Raw genomic sequence first — 17,557 nt, 5'->3', positions numbered from 1 at the left:
GCAGATTACTGGCATTCAGCTTGATGGGAAACCAGCTGCAAGCCTCACATACTGTTATATCGACCCTTGAATGCTAATTCTCCTTTTTAAAATCCAGAGAACTTTTTAAAAATACCAGTTGACTGCATATATTTCAGGGTTTTTAAAAATAAGTAAATAATGTATTTTATTCCTGAATGGTTTTGTGTTTTTCCCCAGAATTGGTGACGCTGAGAAACTTGTTACTAATAACATCTTAGTGGTAAGCTGCATTGTCATTCCATATTCAACAACTTTTCAATCTGAGCAAAATAATTCTAGAAGAGAATAGATAAAATATCTAGGACCTGGCTTTTAAATGAGTGCATAAGGGTCTGTCCCCCCTCATTAATTAATGGAATTTCTCTTCAAAGAAATCAGTAAGATACTCCCTGATATATGCCTGGCCACAGGTGTGCATCCATATTCTCAGCCAGACATGCATTAGGGACACTCACCTTATGAGGTGCTTGTTCACATGGTCCTGTGAAGGGAGTGCTGTGAGTGGGAGAAGGAGCTTTTGGTTTCTGTCCTTTCACCAGAAAAATGGGTGGTGTTTATATGTGGGCTTTGAGCCGGCTGCTGGGATTGAACTCCCAACCTCATGGGCATCGCTTCAGACAGCATTTCTGCTGCTTATCACTCTGCACCACAAGAGGCAATAAGTAAATAAGCCAAGAATAGAGCCAGGTGCAAATAACATCCAACATCCCCCTGTTTCAAAGGCAGACATTTTTTGGAACTGGACTGAAGACACAGTAAGGTCATAAACTAGCAAAGGAAATATTATTTACTCATTGTTCCTATAAAACAATGGGCCTCTTAAAAACAATTTAAAACTTTATTTTGTTTCTTTCACAGGCCCGTGAAATGTCCTGTTTCGATGTTCAGATGGACAAATGGAGGAATGAGGAGTGTTTGAAAAGTTAGTCTGATTTTGTGAAGCAGACAGCCAAACTTGTCTACTTCATAAATCATTTTAAATATACATTTAAAATCTTTCTGTCCTAAAGGCACACAATATTGCACGACTTCCAAATTTCCATTTGTGAAAGAAGATCCCTGAGCTCTTTTCCTCCATGTAGAGACAGACAAAACAAGATTAAGAAATACTTTCAGAAAGTTTTAGTTTTCTTTCTTTCTTTTTTGGTTAGTCAGTGATTTTGCATTAATTAAATAACAGTGACTGGCAAGTATGCTTACAGAAAGAGAAAAATCTAATTTTAAAACTTTTGAAGTGTATATTCATGCCCAAAGTCTGATTTTGTGTTCATGCGTTTTAAAAATAGCCACACTCTAGAGCTATTTAAGCAACTTTATTACTTTGACAGTTCATTGCAGACTACTCACAATGCAAATTCAGGAACTATATTATGTGAGCGCATGTACACAGGGTATGTGTAACAGTTTTCCTAGGAGAATATTACCATGTTCCTGCTTTCTCAGATTTCTCTCAATAAATTCAGAACATTGCTCCAAGTCTTAGCACTTGACAGTAAAAAAAGAGATAAAGTAAATTTCATGTGGCCCTCTGACAAGTCACTTATTTAGAAAATGTATTAAATACCATTAAATTATTATTACATATTTGCTTATTTTAAAATAACAAACAAAGCTACTTAAAATAATATAAACTATATTAAAATAAAATAATAACAAATAACAGCAATAAGAGAGCAGAAACTAAACCTACTAAAATAATCACAAGAAGATAACAGCCAGTACAAAAATAAAATGTAATACATGAACAGCTTCAGCTGTCTCATACTGAATCAAAATATGGATCTTTGGTCCATCAAGGACAGCACTGCCTACACAACAACTCTCCAGGGTCTCAAACAGAGGTCTTTCACATCACCTGCTCCTGGATTTTTATAACTGGAGATGCTGGGGATTGAATCCAGGACCTTCTGCATGCTAAGCAGTGGTTCCAGTTCCAAAATGCAGCCCTTCTCAGTAGCTCACAAGAAAATATTAATGTCAGCAAGTGTGTGGTCATCACCTACAAAATCCTTTAAAAGATTTATTTTTTAAAAGCTGTGAGAAAAACTGCTTTTGCTTCCCCGCCCCCCGCAGCATAGAGGAAGTTGCAGCCAGCTTCACCTTGCATTCCCCCTTCCCCACTCCTCCATGCTTAACAACATTGCCACCCTAAATGACACAGTTGAGTAACACACTTGTGTTCGATGGAGGTTTTGCTCAACTTCTATATAGCAGTGGGATTAAGTTCATTTCAGGCAAAAACTCTTCTCAGCTGTACTAAATTTGGTGCTCCTATCTCTCATGTATTGGGGGGGGGGGCATGTCCTGCTATCTTCATTGAATTGTCAATTTATATAAACAGGGCAACATGTATATTTACTAGCCTTGGTACACAGAAATGCATACCCACAAAAAGAGTTTCCTGTTGCATATACATAGGAAAATCTGCATGTTGACTGATAAAGAAAAATGTTGACTGTGCATAGTTAGAAGATGGTACATTGCAAGCTTTCCACTATGCAAAGTAGGAGTGATGAAATTGTAATGACTCAAAGGAGCTAAAGGAGCAGCAGATTGTAGGTAGACCCCCTAACAGACCCCAATTATTGCAGTCCTTTGTGAAATGAACTGTGAGGGAGAAGACTCAGCAAGAACAACAGATTTCTAGTAAGATCGGGGCATTTATGCACAATTAATACTTTCCTCTAGAACATAAAAATATCGTCCTTTCGGTGAGTGAATCATATGAAGAAACACAGAGGATTGCACAGGACTCAGAAATATTCCACTTCCACTGTGTAAAGAACTGGGAACCAATGCTAAAAGTCAACAAGAAGGTAAGATAATAATTTCATCAGTGATGTCCCTTCAGAGTAGGGATGTGGTTACACTTAATGAGCATTAACTCTGTGAGAATTAGCCAGGATGGAAACTGCACTTTTCCTATATGAGAAGGATCAAACTAGACATGAGGGCAGCCATATTTGTTTTTTATGTTACTGTCCTGTTCACCGATTCAAAAACGGGGCAAAGGAGCCTTATTTTAAAAAGGAAAAGACATAAGGGAATGGGGACCTGTTGATTGATTGGACTGATTTGTTAAATGTATAGAACTGTCCCTCTTGGCACAACTGTCTCAGGGAAGTGTACAATACTAAAATGCTTGTAATCCATTTTAGAGTAATTCCCTTGGGAAAAAACTGTTCAAGGATACTGCAGCTGGTTGTCCAGGAGTGTTGCTGAAATCTCTTCCAGAGGGAAAAGAAACTAAAGTTGTCATGCCTTTAACAAAGGTATGTGGACCGACAATTATATTTAAGCTATCATTATGATTGGATTTTTATACTTGCTCTCTTCCATAATGGGCTCCTGAAAAGTGATGTAGAGCAGTAGTCCCCAACCTTTTTATCACCAGGGACCGGTCAACGCTTGACAATTTTACTGAGGCCTGGGGGGGGTAGTCTTTTGCCAAGGGACATCGCCGCCGCCTGAGCCCCTGCTCCACTTTCTTTCCCGCCGGTGCCCCCGACTTCCTGCCGCTGGCTGGGGGGTGCTGCCAGCAGCAGCTGCACAGTGCCATGCTGAGGGGGAGCCCCAGCCATGGCAGCCGCTGGAGAGCACCAAAGGTGAGCTGGTGGCAGAGTGGCAGGGCAGCCCCCAAGGCAGCAGCCTGGGAGGAGGACGAGGAGGGGCAGCGGGCCAGTACTGACTGATCCATGGACCGGTCCCGGTCCCCGGACCAGGGGTTGAGGACCGCTGGTGTAGAGTATCAAGTGTAGGAATAGGCTCAGTGAGACATAGGTTCAAATTCCTGTTTGTCAATAATCCTCTGTCAGGCTAATCTACTTCACAGGGGTGCGGTCTAACCTAAAATGGAGGCCAGGAGAACTATGGGCACTGTCCTGAGCTCCTGGAACATGGGGTGAGCTTAAAATGCACTGAAGAAAAAATAGTCATTTCAGAACAGAGAGCAGAAGACAAACATGTTAATTATATAATGTTTACATTGAGTTAATTTGAGTAAACTGTGGCATTTAAAGGAAGATTTTGGGAATCTTTAAAAGAAATAAGATGAGTAGATTGCTTTAAAAGAAATAGTGAGCTTGAATCTTTTCCCTCAAGTCAAACTTCTGCTTTCAGTCAACATCTAAGAGGGAAACTGTCAAGATTCTAGTATGATTTTGGGGCAGCTGCAGGGAGGGGGAGAGAGAGAGAGAGAGAGAGAGAGAGAGAGAAAACAATGGTGGTTACTTCCACTGCGCTTAGGTGCCTAGAAATGTCATATTTAGCAATGAAATCTTGGTTAGAAAATGGCTATTACAAAATGTGTATGCCTCATATCTTAACATAGTTCATCTTGACATTTTCCTTCTTAGAATGAACATTTGAAACTGCAGCTCAAAGTTAACAATTGGTAAGAAATTCTTATCTATTAATTTTAACTCATGTGCAAAGTGGCCTAAAAACACAGCAAGGCTTGGATTTTGCTTTAGGAAAATCCACTGTTTCAGCAGAACAAATAACTCTGTCTTTTATTAACAACTGGAGTAAGGTGACCAGACATAATGGAGGTGGGGTGAGTGAGGCCCCTCTCCTGCCACCTGCCAGTATGGCCATGGCTGCCGCCGCCGCTCTCTCCTGCCCGGCCTGAGCCACTACCAGAGCCATTCTTGGGCTGCCGCTCCGTCACTTCATCGCCACTGGTGATCCCAGCCAGAGGGAAGGAGGGAGGGGGCTCAGCTGGGCCTGGGCCACTGCCTCCACTCCTGTGGCCTTCAGGATGAGCTGGCCCCCTTCCACAACAGACCTCCCAGGCGCCCTCCCGCCTGCTGAGCCTGACGCTGTGGCCTCAGTCTCCCCAGCCTCCTGCAGCGACTCTTTCAACCCCCCCCCCCGGTCAATGGTGTCCCACTTTACCTTTGTTAAAATATGGTTACCTAAACTGGAGACTAGATACAATTAGGATATCTTATTAACTGGGATCGCCACAAACCCCAAAATTCTGGTTCTGTACAGGGTTTGGGGCAGCCCCTGAATCAAACCCCAAACCCAAGTTAGCAAAAAATGCCCTGAAACAAACTGGCAGGTATGCCTATCAGCTGTTAGGTTGAAATGGCGGCGAGCCATTTAACCAGTCTAGTCTGTTTTGCTTCCCCCATGTGGAAGCTTTCCTCCAACATTAATTTGAGATTCTGAAGTGGGCCAGGTTTGTGGTGAATCTTGGCTCATGAACTGGGTTGTGCCCATTTGCTAGTTAATAATGATAGAGATGGAGGGCCAGACATACCTTCATCTTGGACATACTCCTCACAGAAGTGCTGTACCAGCTTATTTCATACTAGGTTAAGTCCGCTGTAGGCTAAATACAGCGGGCACTAGCAGCTTGTCACCCCCAACCCCCTCCCGCCTGATTCCCCAGCTTCAGAGTGGCCAAAGGAGCTGGGCTGCCAGCCAGCTACTTTGGCTGCCCTGAAGCCTCTCCCCCCACCCCCCTCCTGGCCGATTCCCTGGCTTTAGGGCAGGCAAAGGAGCTGGGCTGCCGGCCGGCTCCTTTGGCCGCCCTGAAGCCTCACCCCCATTCCCCCTCCTGCCCAATTCCATGGCTTTAGGGTGGGCACAGGAGCTGGGCTACTGCTCGACTCCTTTAGCCGCCCTGAAGCCTCTCCTCCCACCCCCTCCCAATTGGCCCCTTTGAGTTTTTATCCCAGACTCACCCCGCCCGTTTCTCCGCCCACAATGCCCTTACTCTTTTATTTTTACCGCTCCCACGGGAGCAGTTTACAGATGAGGAAATATTTGAGAGATAGACGGAGAAAAAAAGAGTGAATCAGTGAATGCTGTCTTTAAAACTAACATGATAATGGGATGTTCCCTTTTGCTTTCAATTCAAGAATTGGGGATTCAATCAAATACTTGCTCTTAAGTCCACACAGCAGAGATGGGAGAGTTCAAAAACACAGGAATGGGAGCTCATGCACCAACTAACAAATGGAATGCTGTAGGGACTCCATCCTAGGAGACGGAGACAAAACGTACACAAATATCAGAAGGGAGAACAGTTTGTTCAGTTGTTAAATATGCAATGGATACATCAGAGACAGAAACAACCTTTTCACACTTTTCTGTCTATTTCTTTTCATTCCAGCCTTGGAGCTTTAAATGTACGTTTGGGATGCGATCTCTGTGAGGCTGAGCGGGATTTCCTTCAGAAGCGGAAAAACGTGGTTGCCGCTGCTCTTAAAAAAGTTCTTCGGCTGGACCACGATTTGCAAGGACATGAGGTGTTTTGGGCTTTGTCTTGTAACCAAATTTAGATGGGGGAAGAGGAGTGCTTTGAAGTGTTAGTGTATTGAACTGAAGTATTAGTGGAAGAACACTAGACTGAGTTTAGATTAAGTTTATAAATACCGGAGAGAGAAAGAGAGCAAGCACTTCATTGAAGGAATTACCAGCAAAGCAAAGCATTGCTGAAGGAAAACATTGTCTGTAGATAGGGATTTTATAAGGAGCCTGGCAAGGATGCTTACCAAGGGCAATCAAACAGGGAAGGTGAAGAGCATTTCTTCTCATAGTCAAGATACATAATTCCCCTGAGGATGAGAGAGTAAACTCAAATATGTATGATGTGGACTTCTTAATAGATATTTTTGATAGGTATTTTGTTCCATGGTTTTCAGTTCTGTTTTTGTCCCTCTGGGGTGGGTGGGCTGGATTTCGGAGGTATCCTAATACAAGTTTGATTCCATTATTATGTTTTCATAGGTCCCAGTGGTAGCAGTTATGGCAACTGGGGGAGGAGTCAGGGCCATGTCAGCCTTCTATGGCCACCTCTTTGCTCTTCAGAAGCTTAACCTCTTGGATTGTGTTACGTATATCACTGGAGCCTCTGGCTCAACATGGTGAGGCAAATTAGGATGGCTGCCACTAATATGGTTAGCAAACATCAAGCTTTCTAGCCTTATCCTTTAATTGTTATCTGTTTTGCATTTTAATGCATGACAAATGCCATAGGATCACAGTGACTTGGGGACATTCTTCATGCTGGAATCTATGGGGATGATTGTAAAGTTATGCTGGGTTAACATTGGGCAATTATTTTGGGGGGAGGGAAGCATGACTTGGACATCATTGCATGCTGGAAAACAGGGTCATTTGCTTAAAATGTTCACCAGAGCATCACCTAAAAGCATATTTATTTATGGGGTCTCTTTAGCATTTAGAGACACAGATACTAAAACACAGTTGTGTGGGATCAGATCAGTGGTTTACCTGGCCTATCATTCTGTTCTACAAGGTGGTCATCCAGATGCCCCAAAGTACCTGCCTGCCAAAGCCTTGTCTTCTTGGTTCCCAGGACTAGTATTCAATGGGTTACTACCTCTGAACGTGGAGTTTCCATTTAGCATCCAATGAACCAGTCATACATGAATTTGCCTAATTCCACTTTAAAGCCAAGTAAAACAGCTTCCATGCCTACAACCCACAAGGTAGATGGTAGGTGGGGGTGAATCCCATAAGTGAATTTGGAAAGACCTGTTTAAGTGAAGATGGATTTCTGAAGTCTGGTGCAAAACTGGTTTGTTGGTTTTAAAGGTGCAGCTGGGCTCAAATTCTGTCCTGTTGTTGTTTCAGGTCAACATGACTACTTGCCTGAATCTGGTTAAGGGTCAGATAAGATGCGATGATGCCTGTCCTTGTTTTTGTTTTTTTACATGCCTCCTCTGATATTGCTGTTCCTGCTTTTTTGCAAGCCTTCCCTGTTTATATATAAAGCAGGGGATGGGGGGGGCAGTGGGGGAGGGAAGTCTGATGTTTTCCAGGGGGAAAAAAGGGATGAGCAGTTGAAGGAAATGGGAAACTGATCCACCCACATTCTTCTATTACTTGTATGTGTCTTTTCTTTCCTTGGAGCTCAGTTAATGGATATTTAAATTGTGGAAGAGGCATGGAAGAAAGAGCTAAATGCTAACTCCACTCCCCAGCTGCTTGTCCCCAGTTTTCAATCAGTCACATGGGACTGCTAATTAGTTTTTAAAAAAACAAATCTTGAGAAATTCTAATAACAAAAGTCTCATGTGGTTTAAGACAATTTATGATGTTGAAATCAATTTCTCGTGTTCTAAACAGCATAATTTCTCCCCTCCCCCAGGACCATGAGCAATTTGTATGAAGATGCTAACTGGTCTCAGAAGAACCTAGTGGGTCTGATCCATAAAGCAAGGAAGTGTATCACCAGAAGCAAGTCAAGTGCATTTTCCATGGCCTCTCTAAAGCACTATGACATGAAGCTGCAGCAGAGAGTTCAAGAGGGCCATTCCGTTTCTTTTACTGATCTGTGGTCACTTATTATTGACCGCATGTTCCATGATGAGGTATGTACTGCACAGACCCACCTTACATCAGAAGGGCGTATTTATTTTTCAGAACATTCTGGCTATCCCATATATAAGACTTGCTTACATATACACTTGCTTTATAATTTTTTTCTGTATGAATTTGTTCCTTGTGTAATATTGTTTGTTTGTTTGTCTTTTGCTTAGCTGAGTGACAGCAAACTATCAAATCAACAGCAGGCTGTGAGTGTGGGACAAAATCCACTGCCCATTTATGTGGCCCTGAATGTCAAGGAGAACTTCCAAAGCAGTTCTGAATTTCAAGGTAACTAGTCCAGTGATGTTATTTTGTCTTTCTATTTAAATGGGGAGCAAAATCCTGAAAATGTCTCACAGGTATTATGTACTAGCTCAGTGTTTCCCAACCTGGGGGCCTGCGGACCCCACGGGGTCCGTGGGGGGGGGGGGTTGGAAGGTGTCCCTGGCATTTCTCCTGCTGTCTTAGCTAGGCTTGGGAATTGGCCATTTCCCTTGTTCCCCTTTCCCCTCAAACACGAGTGGTTTAGTCCACTGATGGTTTTCCTGGCTGGGAGGAGGTGGAGTCTGCATACTTATTTCCAACTTAAACTGCCTACTGTCTCTCCCCTACCCACATTCCTCTTCAAGCCTGCTTGTTAGTATTTACGCTCCTTGGAGAATGTTCCTTTCCTGCAGCACTATTGGGAGGTTTTTTTTTCTGCCTAAAACTATGAGCTTTGGAAAGGAAAGGGATCCACGATTTGAAGAAGAAGAAGAAGTAGTAGTAGTAGTAGTTCTTATATGCCACTTTTCTCTACCTGAAGGAGGCTCAAAGTGGCTCTCCCCACAACAGACACCCTGTGGGGTGGGTGAGGCTGAGAGAGCCCTGATATCACTGCTTGGTCAGAACAGCTTTATGATGAATACTTCCTTGTTTTGTTCAGGAAAGGTTTGCTATTTAGCATATTGCGCATACAAAAATGAAACTAACTTATTTAACAAGCATTTTATTTTATTAGTGATACTACACACACTGGAGATTTCCCATCATAGGAATTGGGGTTCCCAGGCCTCTTCCTGTGTCACCAGAATTGACATATCTATTAGACCCATCCCACCCCTGCCTACATTTGACACCCAGGCCATTTCAAATTGAGAAAAATGGTGTTTGTGTATGTGGGCTTTACCTCCCCCCCACCCCACTGTGGTCATTCTCCCAGCTGGGGACATTGTGCTGAATGGAATTTTAAAAGATACTGGGTGGAGTCTGCACAGAGCTTTTATTGCAATCCCAGGTTGATTCAGGCCCTGCCGTCTACACGGAATGCGATTTCCATTTTGATTTGGGGTGATTTAAATTTTCCCTCTGCAACAAACATGATTGATCCGGAGTGACCCTACCTTTTCCTCACAATATCCTGGAGTGCTTTTAACCCTCGATATTTTAAAAATCACTTGACTAAAGGTGCAGCTCTCTGCTTTTCCTCGAACTAACTTGCTGCCAAGCCTCCAACGTTGTACAAAAGCCCTGCTTGGTCGAGGCGCCAGTTCAAATGCTTCCTGGTTGCAATACTTTCCTCCCAAGATTTATTGTTTCTCTTTGTTTCCCTCTGGAATCTGTGCTCCAGAACCAGCAGAGATTTGCCTCTTCTCTGAGAGGCTGCTTGCTGGCTGGCTACTCGGCTCCCTCCCCGGCTCCCTCCCCGGCTCCCTCCCCGGCTCCCCCCCCCCCAGCTCATTAGAGAAAGCTCTCATGCTGCTTCTCCACCGGCTTTCAAAAGAGGAGAAATCCTATGTCCTCCTCTCTCTCAGCTCCGCGAATGAAGTGCAGAGCACTTTCTGTTTCAAGTCGGGGGAAAGTAATGAGGAAAAACCGAGCTCAAATTGATCTGAATTCAACAGAAATAAACAAAGTAAGTGAAGATTCAGCCCTAGAGTCTCTGTCTATAGGCCTATAGGCCATCATTTCATTTCCATTGCTATCCTTCCTGACTTTTGGCAATGAGGATGTCCTCTCAAGTAGTTTTCTCATGTTTTGTTTGTAGAATGGTGTGAATTTTCTCCTTATGAAGTGGGATTTCCTAAATATGGGGGGTTCATTCCCTCAGAAGATTTTGGAAGTGAATTCTTCATGGGACGACTGATGAAAAAAATACCAGAATCTAAGCTCTGCTTTTTGGAAGGTAACTTAGGACATTTCCACATATTGTTAAAAATAGCATTATGCTAGCTGAATGGCGTAACGCTAAATATAATCGCGCCTCCCGGCTACTCCTCACCTTTTTGCAGTCTCACCTTGTTTACTGCCGTTTTGCGCTTCTCACTCTCCACAAGTCCTGCTAGAAATGGTGGAAGAGAGCAACGTGCCTTATATGTGACTCTCTTCCACCTGTCAATCATGCCAGGCAGCCAATCCCCTTTTCCCATGATTTAAAGGTCTACCAATGCCCGCTAATTTTTTTCTTAAATGCATACATTTAAACAGCCAATTGCCCACCTGTGGCAGTGAATTCTTCAAGTTAATTACACTTATACTGAGAAAGTGTTGACCTTAGCAACATTAGTGGCTGCACATGTAGGGTTTTTTCTCCCCCACCCTACCCCACCCCACTGGTCAGTGCACCTGCATTGGTGCAGCTGCTCCTGCCATCCCCCCACACATGCATGCACACACACACACACATGCATGCACAAACACTCCCCAGTGAGGGCTCGCTGCTGCTGCCTTCCCTCCCCAACATGCACGCACGCACACGCACACACACTATGCTTTGCCGAGTTCCCTTGCTGCAGGTGGCCGGGGTGCCTGCCTGGGTGCATCTCTCACTGGCTGGCTAGCTCTTGCTGTGGGCTTGTGGCACCTCACCCTGCACCCCCTGCAGGCACCTCTCGGTTCTCCACCTTCTCCATTTTCCAGTTGTCTCATGATTTCGATTCCTCTCCCCCTCATCATCACACATCAAGTTACTTTGAGAGAGGGTGGGAGGAGAGAGCGCCTGACTCCCTCATGTGATCCAATGGGGAGACTTCTTCAAAGGAGATAACTCTGGGGGTGGGGGGGGCAGAACAGAACAAGAATCTTCTCTGGGGAGGTGAGGGGGGAGAGGGTAGGAGCTTCAGAGAGGCCCATTATGCATGGCCGCCGAAAAGGCGATTTCGAGTCACATGGAAAACGCGTAGGGGGAAAACGCGTAGGAAACCGGTTATGCACGGGACGGGGTGCGATGGCGGCAAAACCCGGAGCAACGGGTGACGAGGCATTGATGCGGAGCCAAGGGGAAGCGAGGCGAGCACGCCACTGTGTTGGCGAGCATCGGAGGCGGAGGCCAGGAAGGGCAGAAGCAGCCTGCGCAGGCGCAGCCCTGCCGGGTTTGTCAGGCACGGAGGGGGAGGGAGCATGTTTCCCCTTCCCCTTAGTTTACTCCCAGTTCGCCTCTCCCCTTCTTTGCTGCCCCAGTTCCTCTGCCCCATAGGTTTCCCCTTTATATTGTTTCTCCTACTTTAAGCTTTGTATTGTATATTTGTGCTTTGTTCATTCACACTGTTTTATAACGTTTTTGTATTTTCTTAGAGACCTCGCCTCCGTTCTCATTTGTGGTTGAGGTGTGTGTTTGGGAATGGGTGGGAGGTGGGTGGCCGGCCTCTCTGCCGTCCTTAGCCGCGGCGATCCCCTCGCCCCCCTCCACTGTGAGCTCTCTGGCCGCCTTTCCGTCCGTGTTCCCTTGGGTTCCCCCCGGCCTGCGCCGCCGTTCGTTCCGGCAGCCGCTTGAGCGGTCGCTCCGCATCCGACCCTCCGGCCTCCCCGATTATGCACGCGGTCAATTCGGCGCCACCTCCGGTTGCACCCTGGTCGCCCGGGAAGCTGTGCTTTCTTCCGCGTTCCGCTAACGCGACTTTTTCGGCAGCGTGCACCGAATCTGCGGCCGGTTGCAGCCGACTCCGTGCGTTATCGGTGATTTTAGTCACCGCCATTCCACCCCGAACGCACGCTAAAACCCCCGTGCATAATGGGTCAGAGGCATACTTTGTGCTATAATATTTGGGAAATTTTTTTTCTGGCGCCGCCTGCACACTTATCCACCCATTTGTTGCTCCAGGATTTCAGACATTTAAAAAAAGATGTTCCCATCCCCGGGAGAGGGGGGTGGGAGTGAGGGTGAGATGAGGCAGGCGCCTTTCATGCTTTTGAGCCTCCACAACTTTCCTCCACTGGTAGCCTGCTGGTTGCTCTCTGTTAGCTAGTGCTACATAGGTTGGTGAATCCACTATTTGGGAATCCCCAACTAGCACTTTAAAATGGAGGATGTAGCTGGCTGTTTACTGCCTAAATACGGCATGTTGGCGACGTCATATGGAGGGGCTGGAATATAACGACAACAAAAGGTAAGTATTGCACTATTTTTAAAGAGTGCAGAAATCTCCTTAATTTTGATAAGAGGACCCTTTTGATGAGAAAACCTGTCATATTGACCCAGCAGTGTTGTCTTGATTTGGGATTCTGTAACTTTCCACAGTGTCAGGCAGCATCCACATTCAATAGATCTGGAAAGATCTGAAGCAAGCAAGTCAAGGAAAGGACAACTTAGATATCAGTTCTAATACAGCCTATTCATTCTCCCCTTCCTACTCACCACCAGCTCTACAACTGAGAGCCACTGTTATGTTGCCATAGACTAAGTTCATTTGCACACAGTTGGCTACCAGAGCTCTGTCTATTCCATGCTTTTTTTAAAAAAAGGAGCATTGATTCATTGGAATCTTCTTAAGAAGTTAGTTGACAAAGATGCTGACGGTGTTGATTTTCCATATGCTTACAGGAGTGTGGAGTAATATATTTTCTTTGAATCTGGTGGATGTCTGGAATGCCGCTCAAAGCTCATTCCCACACTGGCAACTGCTCAACCCAGAGAAAGAAAAAGATGACAGTAAGAGACTTCTGCTATTTATTTTATTTGTAATGGCAAATGTTCAACAAAGAGAAGGAACTGGGAAGAAGATTAATTCCAGTGCAGAGAATTTACAAAGGAGATGATTACAAGATGGACATACTAGCTAATTTAGTACTTCCTCCATTCAGTTTTTTCACCCCATGAAACTGCAGGGATGATTCACATACTTCAGTTCCCAATTACAGAAAATGGTTTCAGTGAGGACTGGAAAGGAGTTTAGCTAGCTGTTTCCAACTTCCATTAGCTCGGCTGCAGAGGGAAAACCGGAGGAATTTAAAATACGGACTGGGAAAACCGGAGCCATTTAAAATACGGACTGGCATGGTGGTATATCACAACTTGATAAATTGGGAAATAGATTCCACCTAATATTGTGGTATTAAGAGAATATTAATAAATAATTGTTAATATATTCTGATATCCTTGTCATGATCAATATTCTAGCATGGAGAAGATGAGTGAGATGCATTCTGGAACTTGCATGCCCAACAGGGAGATAAGATAGTCAGTAGTAAGGAGGGGAATTAGGAGAGATTGAGCGGAAATGGTAGCTCACTTGCTACCTAAATTAGCCCCTTTGTCAAGTCATGTTTCAATTACTACACATACATCTTTGCTTAAGAGCAACCAGAATTTTCCTTAGTGCATCTCTTTCGCTTTCCTTCCAGATCTAGACAACAATCCATGTGAAAACCAGCTCTCTGTACACAAGATCACTTGCTTCTCTCCACCAAGTGGCTTTTCCAACATCCTCAACAGAGTTCTGACCCATCGCCCAATAGAGGAATCAACGCCTAACTTCCTGAGAGGTCTCCAGTTGCACAAGGACTATTACAAACATGAAGCATTTTCTGCATGGCCAGGTAAACACATCAGCCATTGAACTTTGTAAAAAAAAAACCCTCTGGTTACTCTTTCAGTATTATTGAAGCTTAGTTATGCTGTATTTTTCCTTTGAACTTTCTGATTCTCATATACATGTCTAAAAACACACCCACTATCTTTTCAAGCATTAATTCTACTCCTGAATATTGTCCTTCTTGTGAATTAAAATTATCATTGTATTCGGAGTCTCAGAAGATGCTACAACTATCAGAGCTATGGACAGGAGAGCTATACAGAATCAAAGTTCTACTAACCTGCCTTAGACTAATAACTGGCTGTAAGGGTGGCACAGGTCTCCATTTCTCCTTTTCACACTATTGCCTGAAAATAAGCTACAGTGGTGCATGTAAGGAGATAGAACAAATCTTGCCATTCCCCTCATAAGAGGCTTTGATGTTTACTTTGAATATTTTGGTGGTGTTTGTAAGGTTTTACTAATGTGTTATGACACAGTTTCTTGCTTTGGTTCTGCAGTACATCTAATAGCAAGCACTGTTTGCATTCCAGAGACTAAACTGGACCAGTGCCCCAACCATCTCACACCAGTGGAAAAAGAGCTTTGTCTTGTTGACGCTGGATATTTCATTAATACCAGTTCCCCTCCACTGTTAAGAAAGGAAAGGAATGTGGATATCATCTTATCATTTGACTACAACCTTGTGGAGACCAGGTTTCATGTAATAGTATTCTAATTTTATATTCTGACTAGAATTAAAGCCCGTTGTAGGCGGTACAATGGCCACTAGCATGGAGTGGGGCGGGGCAAAAAGAGCAGAAAGAGATAGGAAGAAAGAGAATAGAAAAAGAGAAAGAAAGGGAGAGATAAGAAAATAGAGAGGGCGTGATGGTAAAAAATATAGACAGAAGGAAAGAAATTGAGAAAGAGGGAGAGATAGAAGAACAGAGAGACAAATATAGAGAGATAGAGAGGGAGAGAAAGACAGAACTACAGAGTAAAAGAGAGAATGAAAGGGATAGAAAGAGAGGGAGAGAAGTAAATGGAGAGCGAGAGAAAGAAAGAGAAAAAGACAGAAAGAGAAAGAGAGAGAGGAAAAGAAAAAAAATCTACTGACAAATATTCTCGCTCCTTATTTGGATGTTCCACATAAGGAGCGAGAATATTTGTCAGTAGATTGTTTTCTTTTCCTCTCTCTCTTTCTTGTTAGGAAAAGATGGAAAAGAGAATCCTTGTTAGGAAAAGATGGTTTTCGTTTGGTATTTTGGTTGTTATATGTCTCTCTTCTTTTATACTTCAGTCCATAGAAAAAACAGGGAGATGTTGTATGGAGAAGAGGATTCCTTTCCCCCAAATAGTGCTGAGTGAAGAAGACAAGAAGAACCCAAAGGAGTGCTATGTTTTTATGGACAAAGAGAATCCTGAAGTTCCGATTGTCCTTCATTTCCCACTAGTGGATAACTCTTTTAGGGAGTACAAGAGATCTGGTTAGTAGTTTCTTTTCATATTTTCAGGGGCAGAAGAGTAGCTCTTTGCCCTATGCAGCTGAGCTAATCAACACTCATACAGTATAAATGGTGTAGGAAACTATTCCTAAGTAATTTACTTTAAAACAGTTTTAAACTCACCTGTCTCCCAGAAAACTGGGATCCCAAATTGAAACAGTATTTCATTGAAAAGGAATAGAGCAGGGGTAGTCAACCTCTGATCCTCCAGATGTTCATGGACTACAATTCCCATGAACCCCTGCCAGCAAATGCTGGCAGGGGCTCATGGGAATTGTAGTCCATGGACATCTGGAGGACCACAGGTTGACTACCACTGCTCTAGAGTCCACTTTCCAAAGCTGCCCTTTTCCTCCAGAGGAACTGGTCTCTGTAGCCTGGATATCAGGAGTCATCCTGGAGGATGGCAACCCTAAGGTACACATATGAAGCCAGATATCTAATATTCTCATAATGTGTGAACTAGTCCTTTAGATAATGTTCATGCCTGATGTTGCAGTTGTAAAGTAAAATACTGCTGTGCTAATTACTATTTGAAGTACATCATTGCAAGGGAGGGATGTTATTTCAAGCGCCTAAGAGGTGAGACGGGTACCTGCATCCATCTCAAGGTTATGTGGCTTTGGGCCATCAGAACATTTGTCTATCTCGGTAGGTAGTGAGAGGGCAGAATTTTGGGGAGTTGTAACATCTTGCAAACAAACAAACAAACAAACAACTTCCTGACCACAGTCTGGAGAATAAAATGATCTCAGAGATACAGAAACTGGTTGCCCCTCTTCTGAATGAATACTGGATGTCAGATTCAGTGAGATGGATCTGAAGTGACACTTGCAGAAATAAATAGCATTTCCCAAACGCATGGATGAATTTACAGTTTGCACAGATTTACAGTTCCCCCATTGAGCTTCAGCTTTCTTTACTGTATCCCTTGCTGTTCCCAATGGTCCTCTGAAATTCAAGAACAATTTTTTTTGTGTGTGTGGGGGGGAGGTCTGTAGGGACCAGGAGAAGGCAGGAAAGAGCCACTGTGTACCTTCCATTCCACTTATGCTTCTCTGAACATTACTTAAATCACCAGATCCTAAATCTTTGTTTCTCTTTGTGCAGGAATTAAGCGTAGCCCTGCAGAAATGGAAAAAGGAGAGATGGATTTTACTAATTTAAAGTCACCATACAGAATGACAAATTTGACTTACACAGAAGAGGATTTTGACAAACTGCTAAACCTGTGTGACTATAATGTCCAGAATAACAGTGAACTGGTTTTGCAAGCTTTACGGACAGCAATAGAAAGAAGAAAACGCTGCAGGAAAGAAAATCAACTGCGGCCAACCTCAAGCTATTAGGAAAGATTGTTTAGGGTCTATTTGCAATGATGTAAAGTCAGAAATGAGCCAGGACTGCTACACACATAATTGTGGGGTGTTTATTTTACATTGCCATAAACACTAGGAGAAACACTGAGGAGCTTTGTAAGGGGCATGCTTTAAGTTAGAGATCTCTCTGAGCCTGTGGTACCTTCAGAATTATGGCAGAAGGTCCTGGGCAGAACCACCAAACTGCTGCCACAGGAGGCCGTGCTGACCACAAGATGTCTGGAAATGAGAGTTTACATACTAACACTTCAGTATTTCTGGAAGAAACTGCTTAACAGGATGACTTTTTACTATGAACATATTATTATAAAACATTTTCTTGCTGTCTGGCTCTTCCATGCCTAGGGCAGGGTTCAGAACTACCACACCCTCCCGATCCTCTTTTCTCTCAGCCGTGCCTCAGACAAGTCTCAAAAGTCAGAGAAGAGGAGGTTGAGCACAAACTGCATTTTTGCGGTTCGCCTCACAGTTCATGACTGAATCAAAGTGAACCACAAACCAAATTGAACAGATATGAAGGTTCCAGCCTTAC

The 17,557-nt window shown here is 43.8% G+C and overlaps 1 protein-coding gene across 1 annotated transcript; it reads left to right on the top strand.

Annotated features, from left to right (window-relative positions):
• The first annotated feature begins 218 nt into the window (after positions 1-218).
• LOC143830363 (cytosolic phospholipase A2 delta-like) lies at positions 219-17,339 on the top strand. The gene is made up of 14 exons (XM_077322784.1): positions 219-241; positions 2,710-2,837; positions 3,180-3,293; positions 4,377-4,414; positions 6,146-6,281; positions 6,763-6,899; positions 8,150-8,372; positions 8,541-8,658; positions 10,397-10,534; positions 13,169-13,276; positions 13,969-14,163; positions 14,693-14,862; positions 15,442-15,628; positions 16,757-17,339. Exons 2-14 carry the CDS (start codon positions 2,817-2,819, stop codon positions 16,993-16,995), a joined length of 1,824 nt encoding a protein of 607 aa, XP_077178899.1. The 5' UTR covers positions 219-241; positions 2,710-2,816; the 3' UTR covers positions 16,996-17,339.
• The last annotated feature ends 218 nt before the right edge of the window (positions 17,340-17,557 follow it).

This window comes from Paroedura picta, chromosome 2 (assembly GCF_049243985.1).
Source record: "Paroedura picta isolate Pp20150507F chromosome 2, Ppicta_v3.0, whole genome shotgun sequence".
NCBI lineage: Eukaryota > Metazoa > Chordata > Lepidosauria > Squamata > Gekkonidae > Paroedura > Paroedura picta.
Note: the sequence above shows the minus strand (reverse complement) of the source record. Positions and strands in the feature narration are given on the sequence as shown.

Bases quoted from the DNA above. Each gene is read 5' to 3' on its own strand.
- LOC143830363 (XM_077322784.1), top strand. From the start codon at position 2,817: ATGCTAAAAGTCAACAAGAAG. The intron at 10,535-13,168 runs GTAACTTAGGAC...ATATGCTTACAG, and splicing joins TAAGCTCTGCTTTTTGGAAG to GAGTGTGGAGTAATATATTT. The intron at 15,629-16,756 runs GTTAGTAGTTTC...CTCTTTGTGCAG, and splicing joins TAGGGAGTACAAGAGATCTG to GAATTAAGCGTAGCCCTGCA.